General features: G+C 41.8%; 1 protein-coding gene across 1 annotated transcript in view; it reads left to right on the top strand.

Annotated features, from left to right (window-relative positions):
* The window catches only part of MTUS2 (microtubule associated scaffold protein 2), a 238,767-nt gene that overhangs the window by 181,172 nt on the left and 39,725 nt on the right, over positions 1-17,870 (top strand). The window contains exons 7-8 of the mRNA XM_039718410.1: positions 940-1,038; positions 6,118-6,326. Coding sequence (XP_039574344.1) covers positions 940-1,038; positions 6,118-6,326 — 308 coding nt within the window. The remainder of the gene's footprint in view (positions 1-939; positions 1,039-6,117; positions 6,327-17,870) is intronic.

Here is a 17,870-nt window from a genome sequence, read left to right as displayed (position 1 = left end):
GCCAGACCTCATGTTACTGCACTCAGCATGGTCCCCACAGCTATTTTGATGGGAGCTGTGGGTGGGCAGGAGGAGCTGAGCTTGGGTGGCCACTCTGGTTTCAGAGGAAGTTGTGTCTCCCTGGTGCAAAGGCAGTCTGTGACTGTAGAGCTGTGACAGCTGGCAGATCATCCCAAGGCCCTGAGCAGAGAGTGCCAGTGGTGGGACAAATAACAGACACAGAGTTGCCTCTCAGAAATATTCCATGCCCTGGTTCATCCCACACTGGCACAGTGTCTTGTAGGTTTATGCCCCCAATGTTCTTGCCCACCTCTGTCCCTGCCTGCCTTACTGCACAGACAGACCCACTCTCGTGTCCTGGCAGCCACGTCCAGCACAGCTCTGACACTCCCCTGCCTGCTTCTGGTTCTGGCCTCTCTCTTTGCTACGTGAGACCATCTTGGAAAGCTGGTCTCCAGAAAAGGCAGCTTCCTTACCTGTGGAAAAGGTGGCAGGGCAGGGACTTGCAGGCAATTTCAGTCAGCTTTGCACAGTTTTATTCCGCTTCTCCTGCAGCCCAGAATGAGGTTGCACAGCAAGGTGAAGAGAAAGAACACAGCACTGAGAACAGATAGGATGGGTTAGCTGTTTGTGCCTTAATGGCATTGTCATGGTGCAGACGACTGGAAAGCCAAGGGAGTGTGTAAGGTCTTCTTCTGTCCTCCTTCAGTGCTGTGCATGTCAGCTCAGCTGCACGTACACAGTCGTGCTTGCAGACACGTCAGGTTGACATCCAACTCAGAAGTGTGTGTAGCATTGTTCTGTGCAGAGCCCAGGACATGTATTGGTGAAATACATTTTGCCATTTTGATGTGTATCTTAGTGACACAGTTCTGCAGAGTTATGAGCAGAATAATAAACCAGGTGTCTCTACCTTTGATTTTTTTTTTCCTAAAACAGGTGTGAAGAAAGAAGTGCAAAAAGATCAGGATGCTAGCAGACCAGCTGTCTCATCCCCTAAGAAATCAGCAGTAACAGCCACAAAACTCCATTCACCAGGTATTTATGAACCTGAAAGCACTGTTTCAGGAAAGATTTAAACTTGTTGACTTTGCATCTCTTGTTAACACACTCAAATCTGAGACCTACTACTGTTAAGTGAGGATTGATTGTGTCCAAGTTTCATTAAGCTGGCTACAGCAGGTTTTATCATAGCAAGGCATGAGCTGAATAGCCTTTTGTTCTCTTTGTTATAACCATGCAATCATCTCTCTTTCAAAGAGTTGATGCTATTACATGTTTAAGGGCACAGGAACATTTTTTTATCATTACAATTTTCTTATGTAAGAGGACAAATACATATAGCAAAATAAAAAACACCTCAGAGAATTGCCTGGAGTGATAATGTATTGCTCTCTTACTTTTATGCACTAAATTTCCTGGCCTATTTCTATGCATAACTGGAAAAGGGACTATCTATAGTAATAGCTCCAAAGTGCTATTGGGACATTATCAACTTATACCTCAATATTGAGCACAAGCACATGGTTTTAACATTTCTGAAGAATACCTTTTTTATTTACTAAAACAAAGAGAACTTGTTTATATTTATGTCTACTGAGTGTACATTAATAAATGGATAAGGTGCCTAAAGGCTTTTGTGAGGCCGGCCTTTGGTTGATCTAAATGCTTCTGAAATGAGTGTGCATGGTCCCGCTGATTTCATTGTGCTTGCAGTTTATCTTACCTGATTTTTAAGACTGCTTGGATACTTAAAATGTCTACTCTACAGCTATGTGATACTTAAGTTATAACTGTAGGGGATAGAAACCCATGTTGCTTCCTTTGGTGGCAAAACATAAATCATGTAGAGCAGCTCTCCAGCTCCTATAACTTGCACCAAGAGTTTCTCCATTATTATTAAACTCAATCTCTATTCTTCTTCTTCTCAACCACCAAAATCAATAAAATGGAAGGTTAAATTTAATCTTCCCGGGCACCAACAGGACACAATATTCCTCTCCTTACAAAGATACTAGAGTAAAAAGATGGACTTAACACTGTCCTCTGAGTCATATAATTTACAGGCTATTTTGCACCTGGTGAGATCACAGAGAAATCCAAAGAATTTGTTGCAGAGCGTGCCAGACCAGAAGCTCACTGGTGTTTATAACGGTGGGAGTCCAGTTTAAGCATCAGCACTGATTGTGGCTGTAGCAGCGTGTTACAGCTCAGCTGATTTGCCTCCACTGGGATTACAAAGCAAAATGGAACACTGAAATATTTGTACAGAGTATTTGTATTGTCTTAAGGAGGTCTGCATCTCCACGGGTGACTTGATAATTTTCAAGGCCTGAAGTTTTGGCATATCCAATTCATGAGGCCTCAAAGGTTTCTTCATTCTCATGAGAGGTTGAATAACTGACCTCCATCCATCAGACTGATTAAAAATTTGTTCAGCTTGCTTGTCTGCAATTAAGCCAATGTAAATTTGTTTATCACTCTAAGGATCAAGTAGGAAAATAAACCTCATCTTCATTTATTTGTTTTGAGTAGCCTTTGGCATTTTTTAATAATAAATCCAGCAAAAACAAAGCAATCATGATAATTTTTTCACCTACTTAACAATTTTAAAAAATACTCAAAGCAACCTTTGAAGAGGATACACAGTATAGCTGATGATAAGGGGCAGTCACAGACTTTCCTCCATCAGAATCACAAGCTCCTGCATCGTTTACACTTTTTGATGGGAGAGAAGGTGTCTCACGGGTAATTCCACCACAACTACATCCAGCCATGAAACAGGTTCCAAAACTTCTTAGTGCTGTTTCTAGATTGTATCTGCTTCTGTTACTGGCCTTCTCACATTCAGTTCCTTTTAATCAGTGCTGGTTTTTGACTGTCGGACACAAATTTTTTGAGCTTTGAATCTGAAGACTTGCAAGGGAGATTTGAGATGCAGTCTTGCAGGGATCTCAGTTTTATCCTTTGATGCACTCTTCCTGAGATCTGTGTATAGGACCAGATGTCCATAGATACAAGTGCTCTCCTTCCACTCCATTTTAGAATGGAGCCAACTGCTTCTGGCATCTGTCACTCTACAGAATGCTTGATAACAATTGTCTCTAAGTAATTTGCTCCCTTTCCTTACCAAAATGTTGGAAATTGGACAGTTAAAAGGCAAATTAATTGCATTCCCCATCTAAATCCTCATGGACAGTGTTAATTATGAGTATATACTTGTTATGTCTCCTTAGTTCAAACAGTCATGTAGATAAAAAAGACTTGGGAGTTTTGAAGCGGATCAAAGGGGTACAGTGATTTCAGCACACACTGGGTCTGCCCCTCTGGTCCCACCATCAGCAAAAAGGACATTGAGGATAAGGGCCAGCATCATTAATATATACCCTGTTTTGTGCAAAGCAACAGAAGAGAGACATCAATGGCAGAATAAGCTTAGTAAGCTGCCTTTCAGACCCAAATGAACCGAGAAATTCAGATTTATCCCTGAGGAGAATAGCAGCGTTTAATTTACAAGGACAGCTTATAATACTGACAAGGACAATACAGAGATGTACACTTCAAATCTTCCAATGAACAGGAAGGCTAGAAAGATGTAAGACTAAGCAACCTGATGGGTTTCTGTTTTAATTAAAAACTGAACTGATTTCAAGGGCTTTCCCCTACACTTCTCCCTAAGCCTTCTGTTGTAACATCTCTGTCTTGCTTAAACAACCCAAGATTTTTATACTAAAAAGAAAGATATTTATGGCTCTTGCTTTTAGGAGTTTCTTACTTTGTGATATTACCTACTGCACAGCTAAGAGCCCCTTGACATGAATGGAAGAGTCTGTATTTTCTTCTTACTGCGTAAAAAGGTTGACAGGCTTCAAGTGACATAAAAAATGGATAGAGGGCAATAGCTATGCTGCTTGAGCTCTCTTAATGACAAAAACACCTTGTGCTGTATTATTTGGGTCTTCCAATGACATGGCATTAGTCATGTTGCTGCAGAACATGGTATTCTTTGTCACAAATGCAGGTCATGGACACAAAGAGTTTCAAAGGGATTTTTAACGCTCGTGGCTCTCTACAGCTGCACCACGAGATGCTTGGAGACATGAGAAAGCATCTCTGCTGGAGCTGGCACCCTGTAAGCTTAGCCTGGAGCCAGGATGTAGCTGAGCAAGATTGAAGATATGCTCCCAACAGCTCTACACAAGCTGGGAATCTGAAAAAGTAGGAATAGGCTTCTGGGGTTTTGCCCTGGGGAAGCCATACTGTTCTCCTGCCTGATCTTGAAAAACTGCTCTTAGGATCTATTTGCAAACCCAGACCACCTTAACCCTTTTAGTCTTAAAGATCTAAAAGATCTAAAGCACATCTGACAAAATTACTTCTGAAATTTGTAATGCTCTACTTTACAAATTGGTTCAGATTCATACCATCAGAGGCATCTCTGTGGAGGGATTCTTTGGCTTTTTAGGAAAGGAATAGGTAGTATTCATGGCAGAAGACTGTCTCCTATTACATTGATTGCTGAAGACTTGTTGTACACATGGTTTCTCTATTGTTTTTAGGAACTAGATACTACAAGACTATAAAACTACAAACTGTCCCCTTTTATCACATTCTTGCACACACAACCTTTTCTACTAACACAGAAATGTTCCAGGCCCACGTCCACCATCTCTATTAACACATGGGATGAAGGTGTCTGACTCGTATTTTTCCCTCTTTCTTACTGATTTTAGCTTCTAGGGCAAAAACTGCAGGATAATGGGAGGATCTGTTGAAGACTGGGGGTTCCTGGCCAGTATTCAGGAATGAACTAAAGACCATCAGTTGAGGGGTAGCAAAAGGGTAGCAAGAAAGACTGAGCAAAAAGAGTCACTAAGCTGTGCAAAGATGATGCCCAGCTGGCCATAAATGTTTGCAGAGGAGAGTTCTCAGAAAGCAAAGAAGGTAAAGACAGAGCAGACTTTCCAAGCAGTGGCTTGAGCAGTTCAATATCACCAGAACACTGCCCCTTCCTGCTTCATCCTCATAACTGGGTATATCTACAGAAATGGATAGTTGACTCAAGCAGGATGTGAACTGAGGAAAAAAAGCTCACTTTTCTGAAGTGGCTAATCATGAGTAAGCTTCAGTTCTGGTGCCATTGATATGAATATGACACCATACCCTAAACACAAGCTACAAAAGATGTACAAAATATGTACTTTCACATCTTTGTACAGCATCAGGCTTGCTTCAAGCCAACTTGGAGCACATCAAATGAGCCAGAGTCCATCTGGGCCTATTTCTGCAGGCAAACCATGATTCTGGTGTGACCAATGATGCTGAGATAGCAGCCATGCAGAGCCAGTGATGTAACTCTTGTGCATTGTGCGGCACTTGGTGGCACTTCAGTGCATATCTGCGAAGTGCTGCAATTTTGGACACATTGTAAAGGTGAGAGCAAGGGGAATTCTCAAGGTAGACTGCAGCATTGTAGATAAAAAGTGATATCCCATAGCAAGCAATCCATGCTATATTTGCATTCAGGGAGGGACAACTCCAGCCCCACGTTGTCCTGTGTAGAGGAAAAATTAAATCTGCAAGGGCAAAGGAAAACTGGCACCACTGTCAAGTCACCAGGCTGGGGGTTCATGTGAACAAAGATACCATGTGTAGAGTAGAAATGTCACCCAGCTGTTTTCCACATCATCAATAAGATAAAGTGAATCCTGACCTGGAAGTGCCCATTTCTCTCACTGCCATTCAAGAGAGATGCAAACCTCTGTTCTTGTAGATGTCTAGCAGAGGTGAGGTGCTTCCTTCCTCCAACAACCTCAGTTCTCAGTGATACACTCTTTGGACAGCTCTACTCAGCTTGTAGAAGACTTTCAGTCTCAGAGCCTGAGGTGAGATGACTGTTAAAGAGCTTTGAGCTTTGACCCCTAAAGAAACATATTTCACTATGCTTGTTTGTTTGTTTGTTTGTTTGTTTTTGAAAGACTGGAAGTTCTGTGTGAGCGCTGTAGACCTTTTTTTCTTTTGTAGGGATGAGTCCCAGAGGCCATAGAAATGCATAAATGTCATATCTGTACATGTAAACTAGGTGACCCAAATGGTCTTTTCTTCCCTCCTTTGTAGGACATCCCAAGCAAAGGCCAACTACCCCAAAAAATGGATTCTCCCCCAAACCAGGAGAGGGGCGAGACACGGAAAAGCAGTTTATTCAGAAACTGAAGGAAAAGTGTGATGAGCAGTCCCGGCAATTAATCAATATCCAAGATGAGCTTAAAAGGGCCAGCTGTGGCTTTGATGTCTTTGCTATAACAACACAGTACTTTTTCAGGCAGGTAAGTGCAATGGGTGCTTCTTACCATTGAAAAGATTCCTTGCCTTTACACCTGTCACTTCCCAAATTTATTCCACAGTCACTGAAAATTTGTTCTTGGGACCAAAGCATGTAATTTCTTTACAATGATTATTATGAGAAGGGAATTCAAATTTCGTAGAATTATAGAAAGGAAAACTGCAATGACAAAGGAAATCTGGCACCTCTGTTAAGTCACCAAGCTTGGGGATTGGGTGGCCAAAGAAATTGTGTGTGAAGTGTAGATGTCATCCAATCTGGTAAGTTGAATAATTTGATGCCATATATTTGAAAAAAAAGGTGTAGGAGCTTGGAAAAGGAAGTATTTTGAATGAAGTATTTGTTACAAGCAAAGGCTTTTGGGAGTAAAGGAGATCCAGAAACTTAGAAGCCCCAGTCTCTGATTGCTAGAGCTGGAATGGGAAGTGTAACTGAGATATTAATGCTTGTGAGCAACCAAAGCTGTTAGATGAAGGAAGCAATTTGATTTCCCTCAATAATTATCTACTCTTCCTATTTACCATGAATTGGGGAGGGTGTCCCTGTCACAGGGCTGCCAGTTCCTGAAGATGTTAGGATAATATTATCTCAGCATGCAGAAGATTACACGCAGCAGGTATAGAGAACATAAAGAAAGTGTTGCTGGTAATTAGAGAACCTTATTTATTCACTCAAGTCAAAATGAATACATTTTAAGACAACTAAAATAACCATGAAACACGTGAAGGTATTGCTTGTTTCAAAAGCTGTTTAGTGATCTAGGAAATGTAGCTGGGCTCTGAGGTCCAGACCTGGGTCACACCATGCCCATCTATTTTATAACATCCCAGGTTAAGCTGGTTTCCTGGCTACCTTGTAAAACAGGCAGACAATCCCCAGCAGTAGGACCCAAGGCTTGGATAACACCCTTGATGGCCTGTTTGCCTGCTTTTGGAAAAGACAAGAATAAATTTTCTGTGTTAAATGGGAGAAAGAAAAGCAAGGAAACAAAACCTAAATTAAGTGAGTCTTAAAAATTCTGAAATACTTTATTTAGTTTTCGGGGTTTTTATATTAGTGGGAAAGGTTACCTTTGAATAAATAGCAGTTCATTCTCTTCCCTAAGTTGGAGCTGATCTTGCCAGGGAGAATTCAGTGAAGTGAAAAAACAAGTTCTTAAAATGTCCTAAATATTTTAAATACCTTCCCAGGAGATCTTTCCCCTCTATTTTTCTTTAGACCTGACATTTCTGTATTTCAGGGCTTGTTAGGTATTTCTAAACATTTTTGGATGGATTTAGGTGGTTTTTTTGCGGTTTTTGGATTTTTTTCTTTTTGAATTGAGTTTTTTTGCTGTATTTCAGGGCTTGTTAGGTATTTCTAAACATTTTTGGATGGGTTTAGGTTTTTGTTGCAGTTTTTTGGGTTTTTTTTCTTTTCGAGTTTTTTTTGTTGGGTTTTTTTTAGCTTGGTGGTGTTTTGTTGGGGTTTTTTTTTGTTGTTGTTGCTGTTTTGTTTGTGGGGGTTTTTTTTGTTGGGTTTTTTTTAGCTTGGTGGTGTTTTGTTGGGGTTTTTTGTTGTTGTTGTTGCTGTTTTGTTTGTGGGTTTTTTTTGAGCTGGCTGTGGAGTATCCTTGTTTAAATCAGAGGGAAATAAAAAAGGGCAGAGCATTGTCAGCTCAGCTTTGTCTGTGCACTGTCCACTGGGGAGAGATTTTTCATCACATTCACAATTTGCTGAAGGAGCTCTCATATCTCCTTCATCTCCTCTGGATATGTTTTAAATGAGAGCAGCTGCTGCAACTGAGCTTTGAGATGACTGTTCTGCTGGTGGTGCATGTTGGATCTGTCCTGAAAATGCCTCCTAAATTGAACAGCTCAGGTGTCTTTATTTAATAGCATCTTCTCCAAGTCTGGCCAAGCATAGCTGCACCTCATGTTCCCAGCTCCTCTGTGTTTCTCAGGCCAGCTGGGGGATTGCAGTAATGCTCCTCTGAGTGCCTGGAGGTGAAAAATAATACACCTGTAGAATTTAGGCGCCTGCAGGTTTGGGCAGGATTAGATGAAGATTTGTTCCAGACCCATGCAGATGTGGTACCTCCTTTAGGAGTATGGTTGCTTCAGGCTCCATTTTTAGTGCATGCAGGCAGGTGAGCACTGCATGAAGACTATTTAAAGCACCAAAGACCTGAATTTCTGCTTGAGTTACTCGCCTGTCTCATCTGAGACTTCCAGAGAGCACTAAGGCTGCTGCACTCTTAAATTCAATGCTTAAGCTGAGAGCCTACATGCAGTGGGACAATCTGGGACTACTCAAGCAGTTGTGTAACTGGGCAGTCATTTGTCTTGCAACATAGACACAGGCTTACAAGTTTTTCAGTATCATTTGAAAATACAATCTGTAGGCATTTTCTGAGGTGGCATTATTGTCTGAAAGCCTGAACAAAATTGAATTGGCTGTCTTTGAGTTAGGGCAGCATGGGAAAAAATAAACCAACATTTCACATTATAAAAATAATAACAGTTGGGTGTATCCGTTTCTGAGAACCCTGGAGGCAAAATGGTTGAGGTCTGAGTAGAACTGCAGTTTGGCAAAGGAAAAACATTAATTCAAGAAAAAGGTGCAGCCTTATTCCTGAGAAGTTTGGGGTTGACTTGTCCAGCTAGCAGTTCCACTCTTGTTTAGCAGAGGGCCCAATCCTATTTTGATACCAGGGAGCCTCTTTTAGGCCAACAGTCCTTTGTGTCCAATGTCTTTATCTCCTTACATCACAGCAAAATAATGTTCAAAACATAGATTTTTCTCAGATTCGGACCTAAATTCTGTTGTAAAATGTGCTCCTAGGCAGTGAGGACAGGACTGATTCTTAAAAAGAGCCCAAGGACCAGTGTAGGTGGTAAGTAGGTGCAAGAAAGCCCATGCCTGTGCCTCTCTTGTCTTGCTTACACTGTTTCTCTTCTCTTTCCAAAGCTGAGGAAAACACCAATGCAAGCGGTCCAACAAACATGTTTAGCTGTGTAGAGAGAGAGTGTTGTATGTAATAAAGAGTGTTGGACCACACCAGCAGTTTCTTTGAGTGCTTTAAGATGACATGACCATTTTCTTATAATTTTTTTGATTTGTTTTCTGACTGTTTCAGACCACTGCTGAATGGTATCCTGGAATCATGTCTCTTCTTCATTTGAAAATGCTCTTAATTGGCAAGATTCTTTTAATTGGCATCTAGAAGTGCACAACCTGTAGCAGTATTTAATGCAGACCCATTAAATGCCACTTAAAACAATTTTCTGTCCTTGGGAAAAGCCTAGGCAATTGAAGCAGGTGATAACTGAGGCAGTAGACATGAAAAATATTAAAGCAGTGATTCTGACATAAGCATGAGAATAATGATTGCAGTGCCTCTGCAGAGCATGGCTTTTAATTATTATTTAATTAGCAGATGTATTAGCTTAAGACCCTTGTATATGCACATGACTCTTGTTGACTTTTGGAGCAACTTCAAACTGATTGTGAAGAGGAGCAGATTAAATGTGTCCTTAAGGTTGTCAGATGTTCCTCTTGCCCATACAGCCCTTGTGCTGCGCTGGCATTGCAGAGTGAGCAACTGAGTGATGGGAGCTGGAGTGATACCAGGAAGACTTTTTAGAGCAAATATTTCCAGAGCCCTGGTCTGGATCACTCCTGGCCTGCTCTGGCTTGTTAACCCAGTGACAGTGGCAGTCCTGGCCCAGTTTCAGCCCTGTTCAGAGCAGTGCCCGGCAGGGATCTCTCTTGGAAGTGGTAACAGTGCCATCTAAAGGGGAGTAACCCAAAGTGACAAATCCGGGAGAGAAAAGCTTTCTGGACAGAAAAAGGGATGGGGGGAAAAATCCTTTTTTATATCTCTAGTACACCACAGAAGTGTTTGTGTTGGAAACTGGGCTAATGGCTCTCACAATCCAGAAAGGCAGAAAGTGGAGTCCCAGGTCTGCCTCTGAAATTTCAGAGGAGGGCTCTAGAGCTCCAGTGCATGTGAGGGGAAGGGATCCTTTCTGGGCTGCAGACCTCAAGGGTGGGAGCAGGTGAGGGACAGGGTTATGCTGGGGTGGTCTGTCCCGTACTCTGCTTGGGCCTGGAGGAATTCCAGACCTGCAGCACAGCCTGTTGGTATGGTTTTCATCAGGGAGAAACTCCACAGGACAGGTGTGGGAAATGGATCTACAAATCCATTTCCCACAGGCAGGTCCCAGCACCAGTGCAGCTGGATCAGCTGCGAATGGAGGAACCACAGAGATATCTTGAACAGGAGTTGTGACAGCACTGTAGTATTTGGTGACATCCCAGAATTTTGTGTCTACCAGGACTGGGAAATGCATGTCACCAGTAACCAGAGAGTGTGTGTCTGCACATCTAATCATGGCTATACAATATTGTATATATAATGTACATATATAATACATGTATTCCAGAAAAGTAAACACACACAGGAATGTCCTGCAAAATCTAGGATGGGCGAGGAAAATATTTTCCCTCATTTGAATAATGAATAGGAGTGTGCTGGTGTGTCTTTTTGAGAGGAATGTCCCTGTCCTATGAATGGACAATATGCCACCCAGTGTCATGTAACATCCTTGGCCAGATGCTAATGACCACTTGTGCTAGAGGCAAAATTGGTCATGCTATTTTTAAGTCACTTGGCACTTCCCACCACTGCCTCCAAAACATTAACATTTCAAGGGATTATCTCAGCTGAAAATGGTTTATTTTCACAAATGTCTCAGAGAATTAAGTTCAAGAGAAATATATCTATTGTTCGTGCCTGCCGCTGGCAGGGTGGTAAGAAGCCAGCACTCATCAGAAAGACTGACCTTCTGGATTTCAGGGGTAATGCTTTCCCAACACTTGCAAAATATGTTTGAATTTGGCCCAAGAATAGTCCTTAGAAAAGTGCCATTCTTCCCTCCTCACTATTACAGTTAGGCTATGTGTCCTGCACTGAGCAAGTTCATTCTTTTCATTGCTCATGAGGAAGACCAGAGCAGTCAGAGCAGCTTAATATTTTCATTCTGTATCCTGAAAATAAAAATACACTTTGGTCTCTTCAAACACTGACAGTTTAGGGTTATGTATCAAAACCATTGTATTGCAGGGAAAACAAAACACTTTGTTTACTTGGGAGGAAAAAAAAATAGAAAGAAGCTCTGTCATCATTTAGATCTTCCTGACCTGATTTTTAAGGAAAAATGAACAAAATTTGGTATGTGGGGCTATTAGTTATGGTAAAACAGAGCAGTAAGAGTCCAGAGGTGTACTCCTTTACTTGCAAACATTACAATGAAAGCTCTGTAGATGCAATGGGACCTGCAGGCCACTTACACATGGTCAGTCTACCCAAGGAATGGATTGGGGTTTGTGGAATTAAGGAAATCACCTTCTGCAGGCCCCCTGCTTATTTTTTGTGTGTGCTAAAAGTCAGACAGTGAGTAGGTAAGGTGCTATTGGGAAAGAAACCTTAAAGCAGCTGAGTATCTCTCCCCTCCTCATGCTTTGGGTACCTGGATCTTACACTGCTTCCAGACAGCATGGCCAGCTCTGCTTCAGGCCCTGCAAAACAGAAGGAAAAAGGTGTAAGGAACCTTGTGGCTTCTCCTTGTGTCCTCAGTAACCTTCTTAGAGACGCTGCTGTGACAAAATTGCAAATTTTAGTTTTGGAAGGTGGAAGACTCTGCTTCCCAGGGAAGCATTGGTTTAGTTACATGGCCTTGTTTTAAAAAAAAAAAAACAACCCAAAAAAACTTATGTTTGTATCCTTGGCTGGAGACACATAAAAGGAGACACTTGGCTAGTTACACATAAATATTTTAAATTTTGAGATAAAAAATAAATAGCCCCAGGCATTCTAATGCTCCCCTTGAAGAGTTATAAATGGCCATTAAAAATTAAAGGCCTTTTGATTTGCATGTTGTCCTTGAAGAGAAATATTTTTAGGATGTGTGCCAAGCATCAGGTGAAAGTGGAATTATTTTCTCCTTTTGTTTGTATTATTGATCTCTGTGTAAGCAACTAACTTTGACAGCCTTGATTTTATACTGCATTCAGAGGAAAAACACGTAAGAGTTGGAAGTGGTTCTTGGGATGTTGGCAGCCTCCAAGCTGGGTATATGTCTGGGCTTGAGGGATTTGGCAACACATTGGAAGTGGTGTGAAAAGCAGTGATGAGTAGTAGGGTCCAGTGCTATTGTGTCCTCTCCTCATGCAGAGCACAGGGAAAACCCAAATCACAGTGTTTTCATGCTGTTCTTTAGGCTAGCAAAGGAATAGATGGAAATGTGTTCCTCTTTTGAATTCCATGCATTTTAAATTCCTCTCTTACCGCCAAGAGGCAATATCCTTAGATCAATCATTGTTTGCTTTTTGGTGTTTTGCTTTTTGGAGGTTTTTTCCTTTAATTGATTAATTGATTACTCCCCAAAGGCATTCTACCAAGATTTCTAATAAGAATGTAACAAAACAAAGGCTTTACAATTCAGTGTAGATCAATAGGTGCAAGGTTCATATATGAAAGTATTAATCACACCAGAAACTGAACAATTATTCTGTTTCCATGTGGGAACAAAAATATTTACCAAAGGAAAATGTATAGATACCTTTCAGGAAGTGAACAAGGAAACCATAACTCTCATTAGCAGTGGGGTGTACAAGACCTGGCCTGTCCAGGTCAGAGGGATCCCATTCTCTCTTTGGGAGTCAAAAAGCAGAGCCTCCCTTCAGAAGCAAACTTTTATGCACATTTCTTGTTTTACACACATATCTGTGTGCATGAAGTATTTACAACAAGACCAAATGTCACTCTTTAAAGTTGCTGTTAAGGGGGAGGCCATTCCTCAGCTCACAGATAATCTTCAGAAGTCATTTCAAAATGAAATTTTTGAACAGAAGTCTAATGAATGTTGGAATCAGCCTAGAGAGAGGTCAAATACTGAGTTCCCCTCCCAGAAGAAGCAGTGACCACTGAGTAACTTGACACATATTTTCATGCTGGTGGTTACTCTTCAGTAAGCTGTCCCTCTGGCAGATCCAAGTCCTTCTTTCCTATGTGACCAACCTCAGGCATCACCTAATCCCTCATTCCTTGGCTGAAGCCTCACCTGGCGATGCCATCGCAGCATCCCAGGAGCTCTCCTGCCCTCAGATGGCCTTCCCTACCTTTTCCCTGCTTGGGTTTTCACACCTCTGGCAGCAGTACTTTGGTGGTTTTACATTACATCCCCCTCAGGTCAGAGTGGCACAACTCCATTAATACAGACATGTCTAATAATGACCTATATAGGCATTATAGTAATATTGGCAACAATGATCAGTGCAAGAGAACTTCAGCTTCTTCAAGTGATCTTAATACTTCTGCAGTTTAAAAAAAAAAAGGAACAATTTATTATCCATAATAAAGTTCTGGCAATGCTAAATGTCCACCAAACCAACTATGTGCCAGCTTTTTAATTGCAGGAATATTTGGGTTTTAGCCATCACAAAATGTAAAGGCTAGCCTCACTTAAAAAATCAATTTTTTATCTTCTTATTTACCAGTGGAATACAATCTGTTTAAGTTAACATTAGCTTGTGTTTAATCAAATTACACAGAACAAAGATCAAAAAAGATGATGGGATTGAACTGGGTTTGCTGAAAACAGAAAGAACTTGGCTGACTTAATGTATTCCTTTTTGTTAATATTTGAGTTCTATATAGAATTCCTAATAGAAATTAAGACATTAAAGTTTTTGTTATTCCACAATTATCTCAATGTGTGCCAGACATTTTGAGGACGACACAAAGATGATGTCCAGTCCTGGAGCATTTTACATCTAAATAGGCAAAACCCTGATGAAAACTGGTGTGTCAAAGTGACTGAGACTGAAGATTACCATACATTTAGTTTCTTAGGGGATTTATTTGGGAAGATAGGCAGGTGTTTGTGTGTGGATACACACACCTGCATGGATGCACACACCATGCTGTGTGTTCTGCTTTCAGGTACCCTCTGGGAAGAGGATCTGTGTTTCCAGTGGCTGTACAGGGGATAGGGCTAGAGCACCAGAGGGCCTGGGATCACCAACAGGGTCACAGTGGTAGGCACCACTGGATGAGGACTGGACAGTGGGATGTCCTGCCAGTGAAATAGTGAGGGCAGCCAAGAAATGAACGCAAGCCCACATACAGCAGGAGGTACAGAGGCAGCAATGGTTGTGTGTATGCAGCTCTGTGAGCTGTAAAAGAGAGCCCAGCAAGCAGTTTCCCTTCTGCAGACAGGGATACTCCCACTGTTCATGTTTGTTTACACCAAACGGGTGTGATGAATATTTTACATCCCACACAGGTTTGTCCCATCTGCCCTTGTTGGTGTTTCCCGTGGTGCAGCGAGCGCGTGGCTCCAGGCAGCTGCAGCAATGAGCAGCAGGACATGTCCTCAGCAGCACTGCTGGGCTCATGGCTGCTTCTGAGGCAAGCAGCCTCCACAGCTATTCTTATTACCACACCCCCATTTCATCTGTGGGGGAAAATTAGCTGTATTTCTTCCTTGTTTTGTTTTGTTGGTTTTTTTTTAAATTTCTTAGTACACTACAATCAATGAATAGACCCAGAGCGATGCTTCTCCTCCGGGGACGTATTGAGTGTGTGCACATGGATTGTACCAGAAGCCCTGCCACCTTTGGTATGCTGGCTGGGGAGTACTGGGGTTCCCCACCATTCACCCAAGAGGTGCCTGAACTTGGACATAATTTGAGGCTGGAGGTGCCTTTATACCCCTGAGCTTTGGTACCCCAGGCACTTGGCTGCATGCTGCAGGAGGACCCTTTTGGTCCCACAACTCTTCAGTTCTGCATAGGGTCTTTTAGAGAGTAGAGAAAGCTGTTCTCCCCCTTCTTCTGGAATATTGCATCACCTGGCACATGGGACATTCTTCCTGTGCCTGACATAGGCACCTTGCTCAGGCTGGACCTTAGCCTGGGGGTTTGGTCTGACCAAAAGAGAGTTAAGTAGTGATCCCTTCAGCAGCTGAAGTTGTCTGCCTTTCTGGAAATGCTTTTTGAAGCTTCTTGGAAAAACTTGTGTAATGCTGAGCTGCCTGCTTTAAGCTGCCTCACACTTAGCAGCCAGGCAGGAGGTAAGCACCAAGGCAGGGCTCTGATAGGCAACGCTCCCCAGCCCTCTGGAGAGGCAATGACAACCCACAGATAACAGACCTGCTAGGGAAAGATATGCTTGATAGGTGCAAGTGTCTGCAGAGTTACTCTGCCCTGGAAGTAGAAGGAAAATGTTTAGGAGGGACTGGATGTTGTCCAGATATCTCTGCATTTCCAGTAGGATCCATGTTGCAGAAGAAAAAGGTTTGGGGATTTCTTTCTGCTCTGACTGCAAAAAACAGAGATCAGCTTCCGATTTGGTACAAGTTTACACATATTTGTCCTGATTTTCTTGCTTTCACCTCTTGCTAACTGGTATTTTAAAAACAAACACAATGCAAAGGAGCATAACACACTCAAAGCAATGGTTAAATACATGAAAAGGATTAATTTAGAAATAAGCAGGGAAGAGTTGGGTATGATACCATATATTTATACAGGTGCCATTCATATATAATGCTTGAACTTCTTTCCCATAGTCTTAGAATATCTTCTGTTTCATGTAAAACTCAATTTTACCAATCTTTAGTTAAAATGCAGTACTAGAAGTTACTGAGTATTAGACACACTTAAAAAATGTTCTGTCTTCTTTCCCCTGCCCCAAAGGCATTTTTAAATGTCATTTGTAGAAACACTTCAGATTATTTACTGTGCTCCCTCCCCACTGCATGCTCCTAAGCTAGAACACTCTGCTGATGTAACTCCCTGTCTCTCCAAAATGACAGTCGCAGTCCCGGGGGGTGACAGTGTAAATATCATAATTCCTCCTATGTAGATCCATCAGCAGATGCATTCTGAGCCGACGCACAAGAGGGACGTTGCAGCAGTGCAGTGGAACTTTCCCTGTTGATCAAGATTCCTGGCAGATATGAGGTTGTTCCAGTGCAAAACAAGGCTTGAAAATACAGATATCCATGACAACTATTTCACCTTACTTGTGGCAAGACTGTGGGCCACATCTGCAAAAACCTCTTGTATAGGCATGCTGACAGAAATGCAGCACTTCCTTTATAAGTTCTGATTTGATCTTCATTTTTTCAAGTATAATTTCATATTCCCTTTAATCAAGATTCCTGGCAGATATGAGGTTGTTCCAGTGCAAAACAAGGCTTGAAAATACAGATATCCATGACAACTATTTCACCTTACTTTTGGCAAGACTGTGTGCCACCTCTGCAAAAACCTCTCATATAGACATGCTGACAGAAATGCAGCGCTTCCTTTATAAGTTCTGATTTGCTCTTCAGCTCATTTGATCTTCAGTTTTCAAGTACAATTTCATATCCCCTTTGCAGTCCATGTGGATTGTGGTTGCAGATTTTAGCAGCTGGAGAGCCACATATTTGATAAGTAGAGTGCAAGCTGCCTGCACTTTTGAGCATGTAAAACCAACACGCTCACATTCCCACCACACTGGTTTTGAGTGATGGATGCAGCAAAGCCAGGCTGAAACCAGCTCTGCCTGGAACTGTGGTTTGGCCATCAGCTGGAAGGGAGTAACCCCCAGGAATAATTAGAGTTTCTGGTGTCAGCACAAATCAATGTGAGCTCCTACTGTCAACATGTGTTAAGAAAAGCTGTCAAGATCTTTGGGTGAGTGAGCAGAGATGCAGCCAGTAGAAGTGAGGCAGTGACAACACCTGCATGTTCAGCACTGGGGGGACTGATACTGAATATATGACATTTAGCACTGCTGCTCACACATCTGCAGAAGACAATGAAAAAATGGGGAGGAAAAAGAGACAAGTAATAAGTAACTCTGAGGTCTGGAAAAATCCCTTTTTGTGAGAGACAGCAGAGAACTGTTGATTTGTTTGCAAAAAAGGGCAAAGTGGCTTGAGTGCAGAGCAGAATAATTCTCATAAGGAGGTACTGCTGTGTACCAGAAAGCACTTTCCCCTACTCAGGGGAAAGTTTAGCAGAAACCTCTGCTAAACTTTTGCAGAAGTTTTGCAGCTTCAACACATGAGGGAAGCACAGACTTTTACGACTAGAGATAATCAGTTATTAGAAGAAACCACTGTGAGAAGAGAAAGCAAATCCATGCCTTCATGTCAGCAGTTTGCCAATGTATGCCTTTATAGAGGGGATGTTTTCATCAAATGTAGTTATAGAACAGCAACTATGTAAAACGTCAAGTCCTGTGATAAAAAAAAAATTCACCATATTTGATTCAACCATCCCTTTATCATTCGTCCTTAAAATCTACTAAATTCTGTAGGTGGCAAAAATATTGTGACATTTAATATTTGGTGGTGCAATACATGTTAGAGGGGAGATGCCTATTTTAAAGTTGGAAGCCTTTTTCAGATAGATGTTAAGATGAATTTTCCATGTAGAACAGCTTTTCATCACACTCTTTAATGCAGGGTTACTTGCTCCTTCTTCT

Source organism: Passer montanus, unplaced genomic scaffold (assembly GCF_014805655.1).
Source record: "Passer montanus isolate IOZ18808 unplaced genomic scaffold, ASM1480565v1 scaffold4, whole genome shotgun sequence".
NCBI classification, from domain to species: Eukaryota; Metazoa; Chordata; class Aves; order Passeriformes; family Passeridae; genus Passer; species Passer montanus.
This window is presented reverse-complemented; position numbering and strand designations above follow the sequence as displayed.